General features: G+C 45.0%; 1 protein-coding gene across 1 annotated transcript in view; it reads left to right on the plus strand.

Annotated features, from left to right (window-relative positions):
* Window positions 1–20,620, plus strand: part of LOC144674479 (uncharacterized) — an 89,569-nt gene that overhangs the window by 39,709 nt on the left and 29,240 nt on the right. The window contains exon 3 of the mRNA XM_078535818.1: window positions 14,169–14,331. Within this exon, the coding sequence (XP_078391944.1) occupies window positions 14,169–14,331 (163 nt within the window). The remainder of the gene's footprint in view (window positions 1–14,168; window positions 14,332–20,620) is intronic.

Consider the following 20,620-nt stretch of genomic DNA (forward strand, 5'->3'; position numbering starts at 1 on the left):
AGGAGGGGTTTTGATTTTGAGCAGAAACAAAAAGCAGAATGGGAGCTTAAATGAAAGCAACACGCTTATCACTCTGCTTCTACCCCATTACCTTTGTTTTCTTGAGATGTTGAGGTCCATGCATGACTCAAGTGGTTGGCTCATATATAAATGCAAATTGGGACAGTTCCTCAGTTCCATTTTAATGGCCTGGGAGCAGAAGCAGAAGTCACAAATAATAATTACAAATCTTACTTCTTTTGATGCCAGAAGCAGCAGGAATGTTCCTCTGGGCCCTGCGAACAAAGTTTAGGTCACAGCTGCCCTTTCCATGTTCTTCAAGGTCCTCAGAAACCATGCCTTCAACCCCATCCTGCCCCCAAAACCATTGGTCTGCTTGATGTCATGCAGCCAGAGCCTGGTGAGCTGACTTCAGTTGCTTGTTTTGAGAGGGCAGCTCATCTGTTGTGTTTAAATGAGGCTAGCTTCCTAAAATAGACCAGACCTCTCATGAAACTTTCTCAGTGGTCAGCCCATGCAGCTGTCCACTCAGAGTCAAAATACCCCATTAAATGTCACTTATTGCATTCTCAATATTAATAACTTTATCTCTTCAAACATTAATTTCACTTGATTCCCTTCTTAATTCTTTGCAATCCCATGCTATTCTCACTGTTCTCCTGGAGAAGAGGAGAATTGATAGACATGCTCAAAATCATGAGGGATCTGGACAAAGTAGATTGGGAGAAGCTGTTTCCATTGGTAGGGTAGTTAGGACCAGAGGACACCGAAGTTGATTGGCAACAGGAGCAATGGCAGCATGAGGAAAAGCTTTTTTATGCAGGGGGTGACTAGGATCTGGAATGCACTGTCTGAGAGTGTGATGGAGGCAGATTCAATCGAGGCTTTCAAGAGGTAATTAGGTGATTATGTAGAGAGAAAAGATTTGCAAGGCTGCAGGGGAAAGCCAAGGCAATGGGACTAGGAGAGTTGGAATGGGACAAGGTGAGAAACAGAACAGGCGCAATGGGCTGAATGGCCTTCTGTGTTGTAACATTCTATCATTCTATTTGCCATCGTGTTTCTGCTGGAATGCTTCTTACATTGCTGGGTCTTGTGAGTAAATTAGATTTTCTCCATTGCTATTGAGTCATTAAACACAGGTAAAATGCATTCAACAGCAATATTGTTGAACTTTGGTCATTTTACTAGTTGCGCAATGCTTAGCAATTTGACAAGTGCTAAAGTGCATTATTCCTGATTTGTCATGATTACCCGATTTTCAAGTATTTACATTAACGAAGACCTTTTCACCAAACCAATTTGTGTAGAATTGCTCTCACTGCTGTGTTCTCAAAAAAAAGGAAGGAAATATAGGTTTAGCCCAGTTCCACTTCCCAACATTTTGAATCTCGGATTATCAATGCCATTCTTCTTTGAACCTTCTCAAATGCATTGATGCTCTCTGGGATACGATGACAAAAACTGAATGCATAGAGCAGATGAAAGATTTTTTGTGCCTGCAGTTTTGTTAAGATCAAGTATAGGCATGCAATGTTGAGCAGCAATCCAAAATAAGGTATCACCTCATTTCACCGTTTCTCAGCCTTGGACCAGTATGGGAGGTGTAAAAATAAAACATAGCTACAGGAAGCATGAATACTAGACTCTGCTTTTACAGCTCTAACTCTATACTTCAGCTCATGACCACAGCTTTGCATAGCTACCCATTAACAATAAATGGCATAAATGTGGTTACTTTGCACTGTTTCTTTCAATGTCCATAATGACTAAGGTGCAATCCTGCACCATTTTTAAATGAGTAGTTTTGTTACGACTATTATGATCCTTCATTCTTATCTAGGAAGTGTTTTGTTAAATTTTACCCACCCCTCCCCCACCCGAGGTTTGCAGTCCAAGCATATAATCCACACTTAAACTGTAAATTTTATTGTATATATTCTCACTTTAACAAGTGGGAAACTACCTGTTGTTCTACCTGATTAGCTTGGCATGTTAAATTTGATTTGCCCCATGTGAATGAAGAGCCTCTCGCTTATTCATTGTTGGGATGTGAGAGACGCTGGTCAGGCCAGTGTTGATTGCTCTGGAGCAGGTGGTGGTGAGCCGCATACAACGGAGTGGCTTTCGGACATTTCAGGATATGCCACATTGGTGTGGTTTGGAGTCATATGTAGGCCAGACCGGATAAGGGTGGCAGATCTCCTCCCCTGAAGGGGATTTGTGAACCAGACGGGAATTTATGACAATCCAGTAGGTTCCTGGCATTTTATTCCCGATATATTTAATTACTTAAATTTAAATTCGCAGGTGTCATGGTGAGGTTTGAGCTCCAGAGCCTTTGTCCAGGCCTCTCGATTACTAACAAAAGCAGAAAAAGCTGGAAAAGCTCAGCAGGTCTAACAGCATCTGTGGAGAGAAAGACAGAGTTGACGCTTTGAATCCGTATGACTCTTCTCCAGAGCTAAAGAGAAGTAAAAATGTGATGAAATTTATACTGTTTAAGGGGGGGGGGGGTGGAGCAGGTGGAGCTGGATAGAAGGCCAGCGATAGGTGGAGGCAAAGGAGAGATTGCTAGAGATGTCATGAACAAAAGGACAAAGGGGTGTTAATGATAGTGATACTGGCTAAAGGAGGTGCTGATGGTGGCATTAAGGTCAGAAAGAAGCATGTGGTAATAGCAGGACAAGGGTAAGCACTCTGGAAAGAACAACATGAACAAGTGACAGATGGTCCAGTGGGGGTGAGGTGGGGGGAGGGGACGGTGGTGGGAAAAAAGATAGAAAATAGGATAAAAGGTGAGGATAAAATAATGAATAAAACTAAAAATAAAAGTAAGTGGATAAAAAAAAATATTGAAAAAAAAGGGGTAAAAAAGGGGTGATGATGTGGAGAGAGTTCATGGTCTGAAGTTGTTGAACTCAATGTTAAGTCTGGAAGGCTGTAATGTGCCTAATCGGAAGATGAGGTGCTGTTCCTCCGGTCCTTCTGGACTTAACATTGAGTTCAACAACTTCAGACCATGAACTCTCCCCTCCGTCCTCACCCCTTTTTTATCTCTTTTTTTTCAGTATTCATTTTTATTTTTTATCCACTTAATTTTATTTATTTTCATTTTTATCCATTGTTTTATCCCATGAATTAGCATTCACATGTGAACTCTGTTATCAGTTATGACCTCTGCATTGAAACCCTGGCAGGTTCGATATAAACTGTACAGGGCACTTGTAATTTTTCTTTTGCAGGACAAATCTACCCTGTCAGTATTGTACGGGTATATACGTAACAAACTTTTGCAAGGAATGTAAATTCTAAATCACCATGTCAGCCACGAAAATTGTTATTGCCATTTTCTATAATATATAGTACACAGGCTTCATGCGCTCTAACAAATAATGTCATGTAACATAATCACTCCTCATGTCTCAACTGAGCACACACCATATATTCATGCATTCTTAATAAGCCTTGAACTTCACTGTTGTTAGAAATACTATGTCAAGCAGCTCAATTTGCCAAATACAGCTTTGCTAGCCCAAATGTAAAGCCAGCCAATTAATCTATAAAGGACCACGTTTGTGTGTCAAGTACCTCACATATTGAAATTCAATCCTGGTGAGTAGGTAATCTTTATACACAAAAGATGCTTCGAAGTTGAAACCATTCCTCGTTTGGGTGCATATATGTGACCATACGTTTGGAGTAACATCGGATACTCCTGATTGTGAGGAATAATAATTATTAGCTCAGGCTGGATATTAGTGGATCACATATTGGAGTACTGTAGATCACAATCTGTTGGTTCCTGTGCACACTAACAAGCAACAGAATTCATACAAGGTTGATTGTTAACTATGACAGAGTGAAGGAGACTACAGAAAGGGAGCATTGAGGGTATAAGAGGCTCAACGCTGATGAGGTACAGGGTAAGCAAAGAAGCAGTTGTGGCATTGTGTGGCTTTGTGTGGTAATACCTGAAGCCAAGGTCAAGAAAATCGACAGCAGTATCGTTGGAAGTCAAGGTAACTACAGTCTGGGTCTCCACATTATGGGTATCTTCTAGGCAGCCACTTAAGAAATCAGCATTTATAATATCACTGAAGCTCTTCACCACAAGGCAAAGCAATTAACTGAGTTCAGCATGAGCTGCAGGGGCAAAGATTTCTGCTGACTGACACACTGTCCAAAATTAGTGCATCACTCATTGAATCCATGTGGTGATTCGCGTAACTTCCTTATAAACCAGGATGACTTCGGAATAGAAGAGATTTCCACATCCCCCATGTGACAATGGTTCACCAGCAGCAATGCCGAACCCTGTGTGTTAATTAATGTTTCTCAGGGAATACACAGCATTCAATTGCACTATATCAGCCTGGTGAAAATAAATTGTTCAGACAGAAGGGTCATACAGAAGACTGGCCCATTCAATCAAAAGATATGCGTAGTGCCCATGGCTGATGGTCCTCCTGAAGGGTCCATGTCTGCAGCCACAGCACTGATTATAATGATGCCCATGTAAAAGATGAGGGTGCTCATTAAGGCAGCTTTCAGGCTACTCAAGCAATGTCTCCATTGCTTAAGATAACTCGTATGGAAAATAAAAAGTTCGAGCATGCTGGCTGCTTAACAGCATTGCCATTAAACGATGTATTGGAGGAGCAGGAGGCACAAGAAGTAGTGATGGAGCCACGGGACAAAGAAGATCCCATATAGCCAGCAACAGGAGTTCAGGCCACAAAGATTGGCAGTGTGAGAGGCATTGGAGACAATTTTGTTTGAGATAACTTGTTTTATTTTCTCATTTGTACTTGACCAACTACTTTTCTCTCCTGTCCTTAAGAGCTGTACATTTTTATATCATTGAAATGGTCAAATTTCACTCCCTTTTCATAGAATCTTAAAATGATAAAGTGCAGGAGGAGGTCATTTGGCCCAGCATTGCTGTTCCTGCTCATTGGTAGAGTTGCCCAATTAATCCCATTCCCCCGTTCTTCTCCCATATCAAATGTCACCAACTGTACTTGTAAATTTTGCGTAACACTAAATTTAAAACCCTGGAGCTCAACTTTGATTGCAAAGGAAATTTGATATTTCCCAAGCAGGTGGAAGGGGTAAAGAAAACACTAAAGCAAACTTGTAACACCACCTTTCATCACTTTGTTCTGGAATAACTAACAGTGGAACACTCCCAAAGTCACAAGACGTTTTTGTTGCGAATTCAACTTTGCACTCAAGTGAATACATTAACAAAATTTTCCAGAAAAACCTGTACTAATCCCTTTTTATTTGTTCATGGGATGTGGGTGTGATGGGCTGTAACAGCAACAATTAATATTTATATAGCGTTTTTAACATAATGAAACGTTTCAAAGCACTTCACAGGAACATTATAAAACAAAATATTACACCCAGCTACATGTAAAACAAAATATTACACCCAGCTACATAAGCAGATTTAAGGCCAGATGACCAAAAGCTTAGTTAAAGAGAGAGATTTTAAGGGGTGTCCACAAGGAGAAAAGTGAAGTTCAGAGGCGGAGAGTTGTAGCGAGGGAACTCCAGAGCTTGGGGCCAAGGCAGCTGAAGGCACAGCCACTAATGGTGAAGAAATTAGAATTGGGAATTCACAAGAGGCTAGAATTAGAGGAGCGCAGAAATCTCGGTGGGGCTGGAGGAGGTTACAGAGATAGGGAGGGGTGAGCCCACGGAGAGGTCGAAAACAAAGATGAGAATTTTAAAATCAAGGGATCGGATACCTTTGCATAGTGTAACCATGCAATTATGAAATCACTGGTTATGTCAGCAGCAAGTTGTACACTACCTGCTGCCTTTAATGACTTCTAAACCTATATCCCTAAATTCCCCTGTTCTTCCAAATCACTGAGCACTCAGACAATAATCCTGCTATTACTTTTTTAACTGAAATGCTTCGCCTCATGATTATTGGATGGCTTTTTGCTCAAGAGAAACATTTATCTTATTCATACAGACAGATCGCCCATGAGGCTCTGCTATTTGGGGTGGAACCACAGTCAGGTAGGCCTGTGTCCTGTTTAAATACTGTTCCAAATTCCAGTGTCTGCCCGAGTATTTAAGTGACTACACCTTTTGTTTGGAACTGTGTTTGTGTCACAGATCATGGCTGGATGGGAGTTGTGCGCTGTTGTACATTGTCTGGTAAAGCAGCACTCTCAGCATCGATGATAAGGCAAAACCATTTTGTGCAAATGCTAGCTTGAGTGTTAATTGGCCATTGCAGTCCAAGTAGAATTAAACTCCCTCCTTCAGTGTGCAACGCTGCTTTGCATCCTACCTGTAACTTCAGGCTGCATTTGCACTGTAACTACTTGGTGAATCAAAACCACTTCAAAACAACACTACGGGCGGAATCGTCCCAGGTTTGCACTAAGTGCGGTAGCAGGCGGGTAAAATGTTTTACCCGCCGGCCGCAATGGCGACTTTTCACGCCGTATTGTCCCAAACCCGCCGCATTAATGATGCATACCCGGGAGAGACACCATTTCGATAGCGGACGGACTCTTATTCGCCCGCCACGCCATCACCTCACCGCTTCATCACGCCGGGCGCCATATTCGAAGTGCAGCCACGTGCACACCTCAGTGCTTCCAGCCCATGACCGCTGCACGGAGGACATGGTCCCAAAAGGCAAGAAGACTGCAGCCCCCAGGTTCAATGACGCATCCCTCGAGCGCCTTTTGGAGGCCCACCGTGATGTCCCCTACCCCCGCTCTGGCCGCAGGATGGACAGCAACATCACTAATCTGGCTTGGGAGGCAGTGGTAGCGGTGGTCAGCGCCAATGCCCTGCAAAAGAGGACAGTCACCTAATGCCGCAAGAGGATGAATGATGATCTCCTTTCCGGCAGGGTAAGTCACTCTTCTCATCACTCTCACAAGCCCATCGCACATTCACAGGGATCTCACTCACTGCTAGCTCAAGGGACATCACCATTCACTCTCTCACACACACACCTTCATTGTTCTCATCCTGCCCATGGCGTCAGTGTATAAGTATTCACACTGCATGGCAATCACCTTTGTTAAAGACAATTGCTAGTTAAACAGGTGGTGGCATTGATTATCTCATCTAAACAGAATAAAAAGATACAGCAGGAACACTTTCTGTGGAAGCTACTAGGAAGTGCACTGAAGAACTGCCTTGAAAATAAACCAGTTTAAACCAAAAGACCAGCCTGGATTAATTCTTCCACCACAACTACTTACTGTGAGTAACACAAGGGACCACTCACCATCCACACATGCCAGGCAGGCATCCAGCTTATACTTCCTCCATCCTTATTCATGCAGGACAAGCTGGCACACAACAAAAGAGAGAGGTCACAGACCGGTGGAGGAATGCCTGAAATCAAGGGCCTCATGGACTTTGAAAACAGAGCCATCCAGCTGGCGGCGAGGATCTGGATCATTCCTGTGCTGACGGTGAGCTCGGCGGTGCTCTTCCAAGTAAGGGTCCAGCAGTGCAACATCCATCAGACAACCATGCTGTGAGTGATGTGTCCTGTTTTACAGGCCACTGCCATTCACTAGTTATCTCTTCTTGGGCACATTTCCCCAGGCACATCTGGGGAATTGCCAAGAGAGTCCATGACCCAGGGCCTCCAATGAAGCCCCGAGGGAAGCTCAGAAGAGGAACCTGCTGAAACCCTCCCTGATGACCTGTCACAGCGCTCACCCACACCCTCCACCAGCGCAAACACACACCTCAGTGGGTCCTAGTTTTAGAGAAGCCTCGGGATCACAATCTGGTGAGCACATCGCACATTCTGATCCACAGCAGGTGGAGGCAGGGACTTCCCAGATCCCTAGTACTCAGAGGACTGCTGGAGGCCAGAAATTTGCTCAGTCCGAGTCAGTTGATGAGCCTCTGGACTCTGTTGTGTCACAGTTGCTGGAGCTGCAAAGGCAAGCTCGAGAACATCAGGAAGGGATGTCCGCTGTACTCCTCAGATTGCAAGGCACGATGGAGAAGTCCGTATGTCTTCAGGCTGAGGTGATAGCGCCAGCATGCCAATGCACCAAGGTCAACACTGGTAGGATGGCGGCCGCCATGGAGATCTTGGTCCAGGACATCGCTCCTGCACTGCTGTGTGGGCTGAACTCCATCGCCGACGCCATAGTTGGCCTCCGATAGTGTGTACACGAGAGGGGTTTGGGGCAGCCTGCTCTCACTCCAGCTACCCCTTCTCCTCAAGGAGCCGGCCAGGGGCCCTTGGGCACCCATAGGGAGGACAATGAGCAGGTGTACCCCCCAGGGCCATCCACTCAGATGACTTTGGGAGTGTCTGGCCCATCTGAATCCCCTCTTCCTGTGACCTCAGCAGCTCCAGCTCCACAGGCCGAGGAGGGTCCCTGAAAGCAAGCTGGGGCCCTCCAGGTCTCAACTCTCCAGAGGACGCCCGCCAAGGTCATCACAGGCGGGGAGTAGCAGTCAGCAGGCTGCCTCCTCCTCTGCTGTGTATGGCCGGGGAGCACCAAGGTATAGCGGCAGAGTTAGGAAAGTTACGATGTAACTCTTTCGAGTACATTCACAGTTCTTGACTTTTTTTTTGTTCAAAGTCCTGCAGTGGGACATGAACCCACAACCTTCTGACTCAAAGGTGAGGGTGCTATGAACTGAGCCACAACTGACACCTCTATAAACAACACCTTCGTAGTAAGAGGGCTTATGTAGTTGCACAGCCTGGGCATGGGTGTTAATCACATGTACATAATGTTCACTATTGTAAGTAAACTCCCAAGAATATCTCCCTGCCTATGGCTCCTTGTTCTGATGAGCAGTGTTTGTGTCACTCAGATGTGAAACCTTTCTGCACAAGATAAAGGCAGGTGTCTCAGTCCAGGGCCTCTTCCCTGTGCTTTGTGCAGCCTTCAGACCAAAGTGATGGTCCAGCCTCACACTCACTGGACACATTACTGATGCCTGCATCTCGATGATACTTGTCATTGCTGCCAGAATGTCGTGTGCAGGTGTCACAGAGTTCCGTCATTCTCTCTGTGTGGCTCTCAGCACCTTTAAGGTGGGGCTGGCCCCCATCTCTTCAGCCTCTGTGACCAGTGACACTCTGTTCCTGAAGGGCTCAGGTGCTCAAGGCGGACAAAGGATCAGGTGCTTTTAAAGGTTCATAGCTGTGTCCCTATGATATGACCCTGATCACAAGTGAGCTGCCTTTGACCAGACAGGAATTAGACATTCTCAGAGGATGCATTTGTGGTGGTCGCACACCAGCTGCACATTCAGTGAATGGAGGCCCTTGCGGTTGACATAGTTGACCCCTTGTGACGGAGATCAGAACACCACATGAGTGCAGCCAATCGCACCCTGCACCTGTGGGAAACACGGGACCTGAGAAAACCCAATCATCCTTGTATCCTGGCTCGCTTGGTCCTGGGAAAAATGTACAAAGTTGTGTGCCCTCGCAAAGATGGCATCCCTGACCTCATGGATGAATTTGTGGGTGGAGGCTTGTGATATCCCACAGAGGTCACCTGTAGAGCCCTGAAAGCCACTGGAGCCACTGGCGTAAAAATTGAGCGCCTCAGTCACTTTCACGGCCACGGGCAGTGGATGCCCTCCATGTCCCCGTAGCACCAAATCCCGTAGCAGCAGGCAGATGTGACCGACCAGTTCCCTAGACATGGGCAGTCTTCGGTGACACTGGTTCTCGGTCATCTGCAGGAATGAAAGGCGGTGTCTATAGACCCGGGGTCTACCCAGGCGCCGAGAAACAATGGCTCACTGTGGCCCTTCAGCAGGGCGTGCAAGAGCACCAGCCACCCCTTCTTCCTGAGGGTTCTGCTCCTCCCTATGTGCAGCCAGGCACCTCAGTTGCTCTCTTCTGTCATCTCCGCTCTCTGTACGCCACAAGGCATACAGCTGGTTCACCAGGCTCCATGGTCCTGATGTACTCCTCCGGCAGGATGAAAGAGAGATGCGTGGTTTAGCTTGGCTGTACTAAGAACATTTCTTGGTTAAGTCTGAAGGCCCCTTAACGGATCCCGGAGAGTGCTGGCCACCTCTTGGATGGCCAGAGTTTATTGCGCTACATGGCTGCCTGAAACCCTATCCACCTCCACCCAACTCCACCTGACCAATTGGTGGCAGCCTTGCCCATTGGACTGCATGCTGTGCTCTCAGCTCACTGCAAGGCTGTACTGTTAGCTTGAACCATGAGGGAGATGACATTGTAAAGGGCTGTGAGCACCTCCAGCAGTGACTGCTCTATGGTCAGCTTTAGCAAGGAGACTGTACAATGTGCCCAGTTGTCCAACTGTTCTGCAGTCCACTAAAACACTCATTAGTTTACAGTCTGTGCCCAGGGGGTGAAAAGCCCTGGAGCACTTGATGGCACTTTCATGTCTCTGCATTGCTTGAGGTAGGCAGATAAGCTAGAGGCCCGACTCCACACATGTGAATGGGGCTATGTCTGAACTGTCTCGGCTGCAGAGGAATGGTCACTTTATACAAGATTTCCCTAATGCCTGGCCGCTTCCGCCCCTCCTTGGACCCACCCCCGCTACCCACACCCCCCACCCCGCACGCGCTTGTGTACAACGTCCAGCCGCTAGGCAACCCTTGCCCCCACGCCTCCAACACGCCTCAACCTTGAAGTCCAACAGGCGACCTGAGCGAACGCTGCGCAACGTTTACTGTGTACTCACTTCCAGGCCCCCCTCAAAGTGCAGCCCGCAAAATCCACAAGTTATATATGTTGTTGTGAAATATGTCAGCGTGGGTGGACAATCCAGCGGGGTCGGGGTGCGGGGGGGTGGTGATTCTGGTGGGCTGACCTTATGGTGATATGCTGATGTATTACAATGAGGTTCCTGATGTCCGATGGCAGGAAACGCGGCCCACCATCGACGGGCTGAGCAGACGATTGCAAACTGGCTTCACGGACATTGTGAAACTGATTTTTGGCCTTCTCGCCATATTGTCCACTCACGCCGCCGAGCACGTGCGACACTAGCACAGGGCACAGACGATTCCGTCCTACAGTTGTGGACAAAATGCATTCTGAAGGCTTTCAAGATTCCCTGTAATGGATGCCAATATTCCTTCTTGTTTGGACTTTGTGCAGTGATCTCTGCAGTTATAAATGGTTTCGGTACCCACAGGAAAGCAGAATTCTGAACAGATTGTCATGCATCTGTAACTCACTACCTGAAAGATGGAGTCAAGGGACTAAGTATTCTACCTGATGAGGCTGAGCAGGAGCAGACAGCATTTGCATCTGCTGACCTTTGAGCAGACTCCATTTCTTTTATCCCTTTGCCAAAACCATGCTACACAAGATCTAATCTGTATCAGCAGGGGCTTAGTCAGTAACACCCTTGCCTCTGAGTCCCCAGATTCAAATCCTACTCCAGGGCTCGAACACAGAACTCAAGCTGACACTCCAGTAAAGTACTGAGGGAGAACTGCACTGTTGGAGGTGCCATCTTTTGGATGAGACGCTAAACTGGGGCCCTGCCTACCCTCTCAGGTTGAGCTAAAAGATCCCACGGCAGTCTTTTGATGAAAAGCAGGGGAATTATTCCCAATATCCTGGCCTGTATTTATCCCTCCATTAACATCACAAAAAGCAGATTGTCTGATTATTATCATATTGCTGTTTGTGGGAGCTTGCTGTGCACAAATTGTCTGCTACTTTTCTTACATTACAATTGTAGCTACACTTCAAAAGCACTTCAATGGCTGTAAGGCGTTTTGAGACATTCTGTGGTCATGAAAAGCGCTATATAACTGCAAGTCTTTCTTTCTATCTTCTTTCCTCCTAGCAGGAGCTCTCTTGGTCAGTATTTATCTCCCAACCAACATCACTAAAATAACCGCTTAAATCTGGCCATTACCTCATTGCTATTTATGGGACCTTGTCACGCCCACATTGGTTGCTGCATTTCCTATGTGAGCAATGACCATATCTCAAAAGTACTCCACTGGTTTGGGTGTCCTAAAGCATTGTGAAAAGTGATATATAAATACAAACTCGTTCTTTTTTATCCCTCCACATCCATAAATTCCTAGTTGATAACTTTTGTACATGCCACGGCAGGAAACATATTATGGGGCACCTTTTTCAAAGAGCATCACTCTTATCATCTTTTTCATATTCCGATCTACGCTTGAAGAAAAAAAGGAGACAGAAGGAGGAAATTTTACAATTCTCGGACAATGAATTAGTTTGAAAATGCAGTGATGGTTGTCATATAGGTAAATGCAGCAGTTATCTTCTGTGTGGCAGAACCTAACAATAATAATGAGATGACTGGCCAGTGTTCTGGTACTGCTAGCTGAAGAAATATATTGGGACGAACGCTTGGGAGTACTTTTTAAAAAATTTATTTGGTCGTGGGATGAGGGCATCACTGGCTAGGCCAGCGTTTATTGCCCATCCCTAATTGCCCTTGAGAACGGAGTGGTTTGCTAGACTATTTAAGAGGTCAGTCACACATTGCTGTGGGTCTGGAGTCACATTAAGCCAGACCAGGTAAGGACAGCAGATTTCTTTCCCTAAAGGTCATTAATGAACTAGATGGGTTTTTACAACGATCGACAAAGGTTTTGTGATCATCATTCCAGATTTTTTAAAGTTGAATTCAAATTCGAACTCAGGTCCCCAGAGCATTACCTTGGGTCTCTGGATTACTGGTGACGATACCACTACCCCACCACCTCCTCTTGCTTGTTCTCAAACAATACCTTTGCTTTTGATGACAATTTAGGTAATACCTTTCCCTTCCTAACAGCACCGTGGGTGTACCAACACCACATGGACTGCAGCGGTTCAAGAAGGCTGCTCACCACCACCTTCTCAAGGGCAATTAGAAATGGGCAACAAATGCTGGCCTAGCCAGTGACGCTTACATCCCTTGAAAGAATAAAAAAAAAGACCTAAAGCTACCTGAATGAATAGTCCCATTGTTAATCTGCAGCATCCGCAATTAGATTTTGGTTAATTGATGCTATTGGTTTGGAAACAAAAGTTTAAATATTCCGCCCCAGTAATGTTCAGGGTTTTTAATTTGTTGTCAAATTTGATCTTATGTCAAGAAGTATAGGAAATTAGGTTTGTAGATACTTAGCAATGCCTGCATGATGCTCCAACAACAACTACTTGTATTTGTATAGCACCTTTAATGCAATAAAACTTCCTAAAGCACTTAGCAGGAGCATTATAAAGCAAAACTTGACAATAAGCCAAGTAAGGAGATATTAGAAGCTGAAAAAAGCTTGGTCAAAGAGTTAGACTTTCAGGATTGTCTTAAAGGAGCAAAGGCAGAAAGGCTTAGGGAGGGAATTCTCGAGCTTAAGGCCTGCCAAGGCACGGTCACCGATGGTGGAGTGATTAAAATCAGGGATGCTCAATAAGTCAGAATTAGAAGAGAGCGGATATCAGAGGGTTAAGGGGATGGAGAAGATTACAGAGGTAGGGAGGGGCAGGACTATGGAGGGATTTGAAAACAAGGATGAGAATTTTAAAATCAAGGCTTTGTCTAAACGGGAGCCAATGTAGGTCATCGAGAATAGGGGTGATTCGTGAAAGGGGCTTGGTCTGAGTTAGGACACAGGCAGCAGAATTTTCAACAGCCTCAGGCTTACAGAGAATAAAACATGGGAGGAACCAAGAGCTTGTCGGAATAGTATATAGAAGTCATTTTTAAAAATTGATTTATAGGACGTGGGTGTCGCTGGCTAGGCCGGCATTTATTGCCCATCCCTAATTGCCTGTATGTGGATTTCAACAGCAGAAAAGCTAAGGCAGGGATGGAGTTAGGGAATGTAATGGGGTGAAAATAAGAAGTCGTGGTGATGGTGTGGATACGTGGTCGGAAGCTCATCCTGGACTATACTTGACACGAAGGTTGGGAAAAGTCTGCTTCAGCCTCAGGCAGTTGCCAGGGAGAGGGAGGGAGTCAGTGGCTAGAAAACAGAGCCTACTTTAATTGTGCAATGCCAGGAGTGTGGTCATTCTTGAGACACTTTTGACTTCGCTTTCACAAACTTCTAACCTTCAGGTGTTGACAACTTCTGAATCGCCAAAGGGCCATACACAGACACCTCGGCCGGTGAGGTTCATCACATAACCGCCTTTTAACGATAAACTATTAATATTCAAAACTTAGGTTCAGAAACAAGCTGTACAGTGCCCCCAACAGATGATTTGCTTCAGGCAACTCGATTACCAATTTTAGCAGGAAAGCCTTCAAAAACTGAATGTCGAAATGAATTTCAGAAAAAGCTGAGAAGAAACAAAGAATGCACACCACTGTCAACTGTGATTATAAGGTAAGATGTGATATTGTTTTGTAAAAAATTCAAGATAATGTTATGCAACAAAACATAATATTTTCCCAGTATTATTTATCCAGCAAATTAAGAAGTTGAGGAAGAATTTAGAACAAATTATAATTTTCAATATTCTGAAGTTTGTGTGGAATTCAATCTTGTGCATTGGTGATTGATTCTGTACATAGGTCACCTTTTGTATTGTTCATGAGATTATTCTTCGCATGTGTTGATGCAATAATTTGCACAGAAATTTCGATACCATCCTTATGATAAGTGGCCAAGGTAAATTGGAACTGATTGCCTTTAACTCGTAAGCATTAAACACTAGTTTCTGTTCTATTCCGGAGAGTAAAGATTAAGGTAACATTGTGGCGCTATTATGATAGTGTCTGCCTTTTCTTTTCCTCATGTTTTACAATGATGTTTCCCATCCCTTTGGCTTATTGTGGCATTGATTGTTGCCCAACCAACAGAGCATGGGAGACATTCTGTTTTCAAGCCTCTGTCAATATAACACTTTAGTTATCAGTTAAACATAGTAGTAGTGTGGGATGACACATTCTCCCTTTCACCTGTCAGCACTCTGGAATGCCTTTCTCATGCTTGGTATCACCCTCAGCCAGATCCATCATAAATTCACTATCGTGGGGTTAAGTTGGAGGAGTGTGCGACTCCCCAGTGTGTTAGTACATTTAAATGTTGAGTAAATGGGCCGATGTTGGCAGAATCTTATCAGCCGCCCAGTGGTAGCTTTGGAGGCAGGAGGGCTGGGAATTTTTGAAATTTGTATGTCGGGTCATTTCCCTGATTTGTTCCCCCCTCCGAGCGATCTTGCTGGAGGCAGGTTCGGACTGGCACCAGCAGTGCCAGGTAGCAATTAAGTGCCCACTTGGGGACAAATTGATGATGCCACCAGGTTTTTCCTGATGAAAGACTGACCCCCTGCTGAGGCTGAAGCTTGGCAATTGCCTGGATTCAGCCTCCCAGCAGCAGGTTGGTGGTGGAGGGTGGGACAGGGAGTCCTCCTTTAATTCCTCCCCAGAGCCACAGGAACCAGAGGGCGACAGCTGCAGCTGCTGGTCAACCTGTGGAGGGGCTTCTCCACAATGATGGCTTGGCAACTGTGGTCACATTTATGCCAATTCTTCAGAGGGCTTCTCCGTCTTGAGGCGCCCTTGTGGTCTCCTTCCTACATAGGCAGCATCCATCTCCTGTCCTGGTCTCCCTTAGCCTCAGGCCCTCTGATTAGCCCTCCTGCCATCCCTAATTGGACAGGGCTCCCAGAGGAGGCCTCTCAATTGACCACCTCCAGGAGTATTGCTCAGGTGGGTGGGACTCAGATCGGGATCCACACATGGTCCCAACGCTCGAGAATCTCGTAAGTTGAGAAGATTCCGCCCAGAAAGAAAATTTGAATAAATTTTTCTTTTAAACATAAGAAAATTCTTTCCCCATGCCTGGGGCATAAGAGCCATGATCTTATTGAATGGTGGAGCAAGTTTGAGGGGCCAAATGGCCTACTCCTGCTCCTATTTCTAATGTCCTTATGTTCAAAATGTCTGCAAATCATATGTAGTTCACCAGAGATGTAATATGCCTCATCATCAAATTAAATTCTCCTCTAAATATCACAGTGATCCGCAACTAACATAGCATTCAAGGTAATCATACTTCAAACCTTATTGTACTCCACATATGGAGCACTGCCATGTCAAGACTTTCATGAATCTGATCTAAATGTGGAGCATAGTGCTCCAAATTTTTCCAGTCTCCACAGTTGTGGTACAAATCAAGCTGTTTTCAAGGGATGGTCTTTCACCTAACTTCCATTCTGCTGATCCCAACATAAATGGATTTGATGCAATATCCATAAATGTGGTCTGCCATTTTTTTAAAAACTAATGCCGTGTCTCATTATACCAATCTAATTTCTTTTGATTGACTATCCTATAAATATACCAATGGGAGCACTCTTGCCTGAGTCAGAAGGTTGTGGATTCCAACAATCTTGGCTGACACTTCAGTGTAGTACTGGAGGAGCGCTGCTTTGTTGGAGGTGCTGTCTTTTCGATAAGACATTGCACTGAGGGCTTGTCTGCCCCCTCAGGATGGATGGAAAAAACCCTGTGGCTCTATTTTAAAAGAGAACAGGGGAGTTCTCCACAGTGTCCTGGCCAATGTTTATCCCACAATCAACAAAACAACAGATTATCTTGTCATTTTTACATTGCTGTTTATGTGAACTTGCTGTGTGCAAATTGGCAGCTGCACTCCCTACAACTGTAATTACATTTTAAAAAGTACTTAATTAGTTGTAAAGCACTTAGGAATGTCCATTGGCTGTGAAAGTTGCTATGTAAATACAGGCCTTACTTTCAGAAGCTTTTTTCAATTAATACAAAATACATTAGCAGTCCAGGAGGGAACATAAACTGTACCTATTCCTCGGCAACATAGTTGAGGTAGTTTATTCTTTTATGGCAATCATCGCTGTAGCAAAAGTTATTGTCATTTTAAAAAATATTCTGAGCAACCAAGGCCATTTAATGGTTAGCACACTGATTTCGCTGACAACGGGTGCCTCAGATTATTTAATGAATTCTTCAGCTAAAACGAATCAATGGGAATGAGTAAAATTAGGACAATGTCTATCCCTAGGGCCAGTCTCAGTTTTAGCATTCTTAACAGCAGAGCGAGATAAGCCAGGCTCAATTGCAAAGGTCAAGTGGCTTGTTTCAGTTGATAACATGCTAAATATGAAAGACTTTAATATTAGAAGGCAAAGCTCCCACTTTGGATGTGATTGTCAATCTGGGTGCAAATTGTGTTCAAAATTGCAGCTAGTTTTCCAATTTTTTTTTTTGCTCGATATTTTTCTCAAACTCATTTGCATAATCACGAATGTTAAATTTTCCAAGCATCAGCACAAACGAGCTGTGTTTTAGAATGTAACTTTTTAAAAATGCATTAAAAATATTTTTTGATACATTTAAGAAAGATAACCTTGCGTGGTTTCATTGATACAGCTGTAAATAGGATTATCACAAAAATTAAGCATTTTAAATCAGTGTCTATTCCACCACATGTGATCTAATTTTAAATAGCTGAAAATACTTTTAAAAAAAGCTATACAGAATCATTTATCATTGCTGAAAAGAAAGACATATGGTTGAAGCTTTTTGTTTTGCACTCATCAGGACAAACGCAAGAATGCCAAATTTCAAATGATCACAACAATTTATACTCCGGGAGAAAAGGGTGCTGATTGGTTGGCAAGTTGACTCTGGTCAAGGTGCTCCCATGGAGAAAGCCACGAGGAACTATCAGAGTTGGCTTGCCAACCAATCAATGCCCTTTTTCCCTGTTTTATAAATTGTTGTGATCATTTGAAATTTGGCCGCCTTGCACTTGTCCTGATGAGTGCAAGACAAAAATCTTCAACCACATGTCTCTTTTCTTCAGCAATATTCAAGTTCTGTAACCAGTTACTGGTTTCATTAGTGTACCTAGCTGGTTTCCAGTAAATTGAATATTTTTGGCATTTAAAAGCTTTTTTAAAAAGGTACCTATTAGTATCCTTGTGCTTAAAAAGAGTTTCATTTTAAGAGTCTTCTTGAAGACCTGCTCATGGGCATAATTAGCAGAAAATTGCTAGCGGCATTAATTACATCTGGGAAGAAGGCAGACATTGACACACACAACTGGGAGACATTCGTCGATGGCTGTGACCTCAAGAGGCTGATTGTCGGAGGGGCATTGGAAGAGGCAAGCAGAAGTTAAAAGCTTAGCTGGCCAAGAAGGATGCTCAGGGAAAATAGAGGCCAGCAAATCCTGCACCTTCTAAGCCCACTGTCTCCATCTGCAGCAAGTGCTGCAGAGGGCGCTGGTGAAAAGTGACTGAAGCATTCTGGGAGAAGTCACCGCAGCCACTGCGACTCAGGAGGTAATCGAGGTGAAGGACTCTTGCACTCAACAGGAGGAAGAGCATCCAACAGAGGGCGCTGGTGAGAAGTGACTGAAGCATTCTGGGAGAAGTCACCGCGACTCAGGAGGGAATTGAGGAAGTCCCACTGTCAAAGAACGGAATAGCCCCAAACATTACATTGCTGTAGTGTTTCCATCCCTCCCTCCCTCCTCAAACCTAAAAAAAAAGAGAGGAAGAGGTAGTGCCTTCAGGAGTGCACCAGACCTGTGAGGGACACTCTTCTGAAAGTGGATTTTAAAGAAAAAGCAGCTGATTGGTGAATAAATCCTGGGAGCAGACTCAGAGGAAGGAGCACCGGAGCATTGAGTATAAATCTAGCTTACCTCGGGTATTCGCGGTTTTGTCTCCAGGGAGCAGACGCGGAGGGAGGAGCACCGGAGCGGTGACCTCGGGGCACAGAGTAACTGAAGCCAAAACTGAAAAAGTGGCATCACAGGAAAGCTGTGACCTGATTGGTTGGTAGGAAATCTGCACCAAATTTGAAAAAAGAACACTGCAAAGCTAATTAATAAATTAATTATCTAAGTCGAGATGGCTTGGCAGGTGATGTGCTGTAGCTGTATGATATGGGAGCTGGCAGATCCCATTGTGAGCCGCAGTGACCACATCTGCAGCAAGTGTTGGTTGCTGGAGGAACTCCGGCTCAGAATTGATGAGCTAGAGTCCGAGCTCCGGATGCTGCGGCACATCCGGGAGGGGGAGAGTTACCTGGACACTTTGTTTCAGGAGGCGGTCACACCCGGTAGATTAAGTACCTCAAGTTCAGTCAGTGGTCAGGGTCATCAGGGTCAGCAGGGTGTGGCTGCAAGTGAGGCAGGTAGAGGGACCCTGTGTTCAGGAACAGAGGAGACTCAGCTCTTGACCTTGTCCAACAGGTACAAGGTACTTGCTCCCTGTGTGGATGAGGAAGAGGGCTGTAGGGAGGATGAGCCAGCTGACCACGGCACCATGGCACAGGAGGCCATTCAAGGGTGGGGAGAAAAAAGACAAGTGGTAGTTGTAGGGGATTCTATAATTAGGGGAATTGATAGCATCCTTTGTAAGTAGGATCAAGAGTCCCACATGGTATGTTGCCTGCCCGGTGCCAGGGTGAGGGACATCTCTGACCGGCTTGAAAGTATATTGGAGAGGGAGGGGGAGGATTCAGTTGTTGTGGTCCACATCGGGATAAATAACATAGGTAAGACTAGGAAAGAGGACCTGTTTGGGGATTATCAGGAACTAGGAACTAAATTAAAGAACAAGTCCTCAAGGGCTATAATCTCCGGATTACTACCCGAGCCACGTGCAAATTGGCATAGGGACGCGAGAATAAGGGAAGTAAACACGTGGCTAAAGGAGTGGTGTGGGAAAGAGGGGTTCCATTTTGTGGGGCACTGGCATCAGTATTGGAACAGGAGGGATCTGTACCGTTGGGATGGTCTCCACCTGAACCAATCTGGGACCAATGTTCTAGCGAAAAGGGTAAATAGGGTGGTCAACAGGACTTTAAACTAGAAAATGGGGGGGGGAGGGAAGGGTAAAACTCCAAGAAGTATGACTAATGGGAAACAAAGCAGCAGGTTAGCGTGTGGGGGGGTGGATTCAACTTCATGGAAAATTATGAAAAAACTGAAAAGAAAGGAGAGCACAGGAGAGACTATTAAAGTCTCCAGAACACAAAATAGGACAGAGTGTTTGGAAAGGACTAGGAATCTAACTTCAAGCACATCAGATAAAGGATGACAATGAGAAAGGGGACGGGAAATACAGGACTGAAGGTGTTGTATCTGAATGCACGCAGTATACGAAATAAGGTAAATGAGCTTGTGGCACAGATTGAAATTGGCAGGTATGATGTGGTGGGCATCACGGAGACATGGCTGCAAGGGGATCAGGACTGGGAGCTAAATATCCAAGGATATACATCCTATCGAAAAGATATCCAGGTTGGCAGAGGGGGTGGGGTTGCTTTGTTAGTAAGAAATGAAATTAAATCAATAGCAAGAAATGACGTAGGGTCAGATGATGTAGAATCTGTGTGGGTAGAGTTGAGGAACCGCAAAGGTAAAAAAACCATAATGGGAGTTATGTACAGGCCTCCGAACAGTAGTCAGGATGTGGGGCACAAGATACACCGGGAGATGGGAAAGGCATGTAAGAAAGGCAAGGTTACAGTGATCATGGGGGGATTTCAATATGCAGGTAGACTGGGAAAATCAGGTTGGTAGTGGATCCCAAGAAAAGGAATTTGTAGAATGTCTACGAGATGGCTTTTTGGAGCAGCTTGTGGTGGAGCCCACTAGGGAACAGGCAATTCTA

The sequence above is a fragment of the Cetorhinus maximus genome, chromosome 3 (genome assembly GCF_964194155.1).
Source record: "Cetorhinus maximus chromosome 3, sCetMax3.hap1.1, whole genome shotgun sequence".
In the NCBI taxonomy this organism is placed as follows: domain Eukaryota; kingdom Metazoa; phylum Chordata; class Chondrichthyes; order Lamniformes; family Cetorhinidae; genus Cetorhinus; species Cetorhinus maximus.